We start from the raw sequence: 3,704 nt of genomic DNA on the forward strand, positions 1-3,704 counted from the left end.
CACAACAGTTCGAAGCATATCCTCTAAGATTTGTATGGTTCTCTCTGATTGTCCATCCGTTTGCGGATGAAACGCCGTACTAAAATTCAATTTAGTACCCAACTCTTTCTGCATGCTCATCCAGAATCTCGATGTGAACTTCGAATCTCTATCCGACGTGATCGTCATCGGTACTCCATGCAATCGCACTATCTCGCGAATATAGATCTGGGCTAGCTTGTCAGATCCATAGGTGATCGGAATTGGGATGAAATGTGCACTCTTTGTCAATCTATCAATGATCACCCAAATAGCTGTATTCCATCTTTTCGACTTCGGTAATCCAGTCACAAAATCCATAGCAATATGGTCCCATTTCCACTCGGGAATCTCTAGTGGATGCAATTTGCCATAGGGTCGTTGGTGAAGTGCCTTCACCTGTTGACATGCTAAACATTTCTCAACAAAGGATGCTATCTCTCGCTTCATGCCCTCCCACCAAAACTTTGTTCTCAAGTCTTGGTACATCTTTGTACTTCCCGGGTGTGCAACGTAGGGTGTGTCATGAGCTTCGCTCATGATTTCATTCTTTAACACTTCTATACTAGGCACACACAATCGCCCCTCGAACATGATGGCGTTATCGACCGTTTCATGATATCCATCTACTCTCTCGGTTCGGATCTTCGATCGTAGCTTCTCAAACTTCTCATCTTCCCTTTGCGCTGTGAATATCCTCGATCGTAGGTCGGGGGTAATACTTAGCATAGCAATCATGCTTTCTGCCGTCTGGGGTGGCATTACTACCTCTAATTTCATCTTCTCGAACTCTTTGATCAAGCTCCTCTCTTGAGTAAGGAGAAATCCTAACTCCACTTGATTTTTCCTGCTCAACACGTCGGCGACGATATTGGCTTTTCCTGGGTGGTAATTGATTCCACAATCGTAATCTTTTACCAACTCCAGCCATCTTCTTTGTCGCATGTTCAGATCCTTTTGCTCAAAGAAATATTTGAGACTCTTGTGAGCTGTGTAAATCTCACACCTAACTCCATAGAGGTGGTGTCTCCAAATCTTCAAAGCGTGTACTACTGCTGCAAGCTCTAGATCATGCGTCGGGTAATTCATCTCATGCGGTCTTAGTTGTTGTGAAGCATAGGCTATCACTTTTCCTTCTTGCATAAGCACGCATCCTAAACCACTCTTCGACGCGTCCGTGTAAACGGCATACTCCTTATCTGCCTTGGGTACGGCTAACACTGGGGCAGTAGTAAGTCTCTTTTTCAGCTCCTGAAAACTTCGTTCACAATCATCCGTCCACTCGAACTTAACTTCCTTCTTTAGCAGATGCGTCAATGGCTTGGCAATTTTTGAAAAGCCCTCAATGAATCGTCGATAATAACCTGCCAATCCTAGGAAACTTCGGATCTCATGTGGCGTAGTCGGCGATCTCCATTCTTGTACTGCTTGTACTTTCGCCGGATCTACCTCAATCCCTCTCGCCGAAACGATATGGCCGAGAAAATTGACTTCTTCGAGCCAAAACGCGCATTTGCTGAACTTAGCATAAAGCTTTTCAGCTTGCAGTCTCTCCAAGACAATCTTCAGATGCTCCTCATGCTCTTGTTTACTCCTCGAGTAAATCAGGATATCGTCTATGAACACTAGCACGAACTTATCCAAGTATTCGTGAAAGACTCTGTTCATAAGATCCATAAATACTGCAGGGGCATTCATCAGTCCGAAAGGCATAACCGTGAACTCATAATGTCCATATCTCGTGCGAAAAGCCGTCTTCGGAATATCTTCTGCTCGTACTTTCAATTGATGGTATCCCGTTCTCAAATCGATTTTTGAAAACGTGCATGCTCCTTGAAGTTGGTCGAATAAATCGTCGATCCGGGGCAACGGATATTTATTCTTCAACGTCACTTTGTTTAGCTCTCGGTAGTCGATGCACAACCTTAAGCTGCCGTCTTTCTTCTTGACGAAAAGGACCGGCGCTCCCCACGGGAAAACACTAGGTCGAATGAAACCCATGTCTAAAAGTTCTTGGAGTTGCAGCTTCAATTCTTGCAACTCAGCTGGGGCCATCCTGTATGGTGCTTTTGACATCGGTGCGACTCCAGGTTCGAGATCTATCGTAAACTCGAGCTATCGATCAGGTGGTAAACCTGGCAAAGTTTCAGGGAAAACGTCTTTGTATTCTCGCACTATTGGCACGTCATCAATATCCGCTTGGGATTCTTCCTTCTGGTTCAAATACACGACATACGCAGTCATGTCCTTCTTTTGCAAAAGCTTCTTGGCTCCCAAAGCCGAGATAATCGGCGTCTTCTTCCATTTTCCTTCAATGCCAATGAAGGCAGTAGGCTCTTGGTCAGGTGGCTGGAATGATATTTGTCTCTCCTTGCATTGTATCTTTGCATGGTTCTCTTCCAACCAGTCCATTCCCAAAATTATATCTAAGTGCCACATAGGCATCACCCTCAGATTCTTGGCCTCGAGCTTCAACGTTCCTAACACAAATTCTACGTTAGGACAAACGTGTGATACCGTAGTAGTTCTGCCTATGGGTGTAAACACTTTCAGGCATTGTGGAGCAGACTCTACTTTCAGTTCTAAAGTATCTACACACGTGTGAGAGATAAAAGAATGCGACGCTCCAGTGTCGAACAAAACTACTATGGATACGCCTTTCATCTCGCCTATACCTGTCAAATTTCCCCGATTCTGGTCTTGAGCTTTCTGATTGATCGCGAACATTCTTTGATGATGTTGCTGTTGATTCGCCTGCGGCCCAGCTGGTTGTCTTCCCGGCTGCTGTTGTCGGTGCATTGGCTGCTGGCGTACTGGCTGTGGTAGCGGTAGGACTCCTTCCATGGCCTTGAGCTGCGGCTGGAACGGTCTCGGTCTTCCACCGGTTCCACTTTGCTGTCGGTTCGGGCATTGGTTGGAATAATGCCCGGCCCTTCCACAGGTGAAACAGTTATTTGTTCCCATTCTGCACTCCCCCAAATGTAACTTATTGCATTTTGGGCAGGGAGGTATTGCTCTTGGCCCTTGTGATGCTGCCGCTGGGGCTGCATAAGATCGTTTATCCTTGCCTTGAGAAAAAGGTGGCGCATTCTGACCTTGCCACGGTTTCTCGGGACCTTGGTTTCTCTCGTCCCACTTCCTTTTTCCCTTAGGACCTTGTCCATAAAAGGATTGACTCCCCGATTGAACATTCGGGTTTGATTGGGGAGCAGAGGGTTGACTCGTCTTCTCTGGCTGCATTGCCAGCTCCATGTCCAGAGCTCTGTTTAGTGCTTCGGCATACGTGAGTGCGCTCTGACTTGCTAAGACAACTCGAAATTCTTGCTTTAAACCGGCACAAAACAATTCTGACATCTTCTCATCCGTATCCACTCGATATGGTGCATATCGAGCCAAGTCACAGAAACAACGGTCATATTCAGCTACCGTTTTATTTCCTTGCTTCAAACTTGCAAACTCCATTTCTTTCCTTCTGCTATAGCTACGCGGTATATATTTCTCGCAAAGAGCTGTTTTGAATTGCTCCCACGTAAGCTCATCTATTTGCTCTGGGGTCAAAGTCTTCTGTTTGGCCTCCCACCAAAAATCTGCAGACCCCTTAAGCTGGTAAGTCATGCACATAAGGCGCTCAGCGTCATTGAATCTAAGGAACCTAAAGATCCTTTCCATACTTCTGATCTATTCCT

General features: G+C 45.8%; 1 protein-coding gene across 1 annotated transcript; it reads right to left on the reverse strand.

Annotated features, from left to right (window-relative positions):
- Positions 1 to 2,133: 2,133 nt before the first annotated feature.
- LOC131023030 (uncharacterized) lies at positions 2,134 to 3,372 on the reverse strand. Its single transcript, XM_057952567.1, has one exon. It carries the CDS (start codon positions 3,370 to 3,372, stop codon positions 2,134 to 2,136), a length of 1,239 nt encoding a protein of 412 aa, XP_057808550.1.
- Positions 3,373 to 3,704: the final 332 nt, after the last annotated feature.

This window comes from Salvia miltiorrhiza, chromosome 4 (assembly GCF_028751815.1).
Source record: "Salvia miltiorrhiza cultivar Shanhuang (shh) chromosome 4, IMPLAD_Smil_shh, whole genome shotgun sequence".
Classification (NCBI taxonomy): domain Eukaryota; kingdom Viridiplantae; phylum Streptophyta; class Magnoliopsida; order Lamiales; family Lamiaceae; genus Salvia; species Salvia miltiorrhiza.

What these genes read in the sequence shown, in the direction of transcription:
- LOC131023030 (XM_057952567.1), bottom strand. Translation starts at nt 3,372, where the DNA reads ATGTCAGAATTGTTTTGTGCCGGTTTAAAGCAAGAATTTCGAGTTGTC.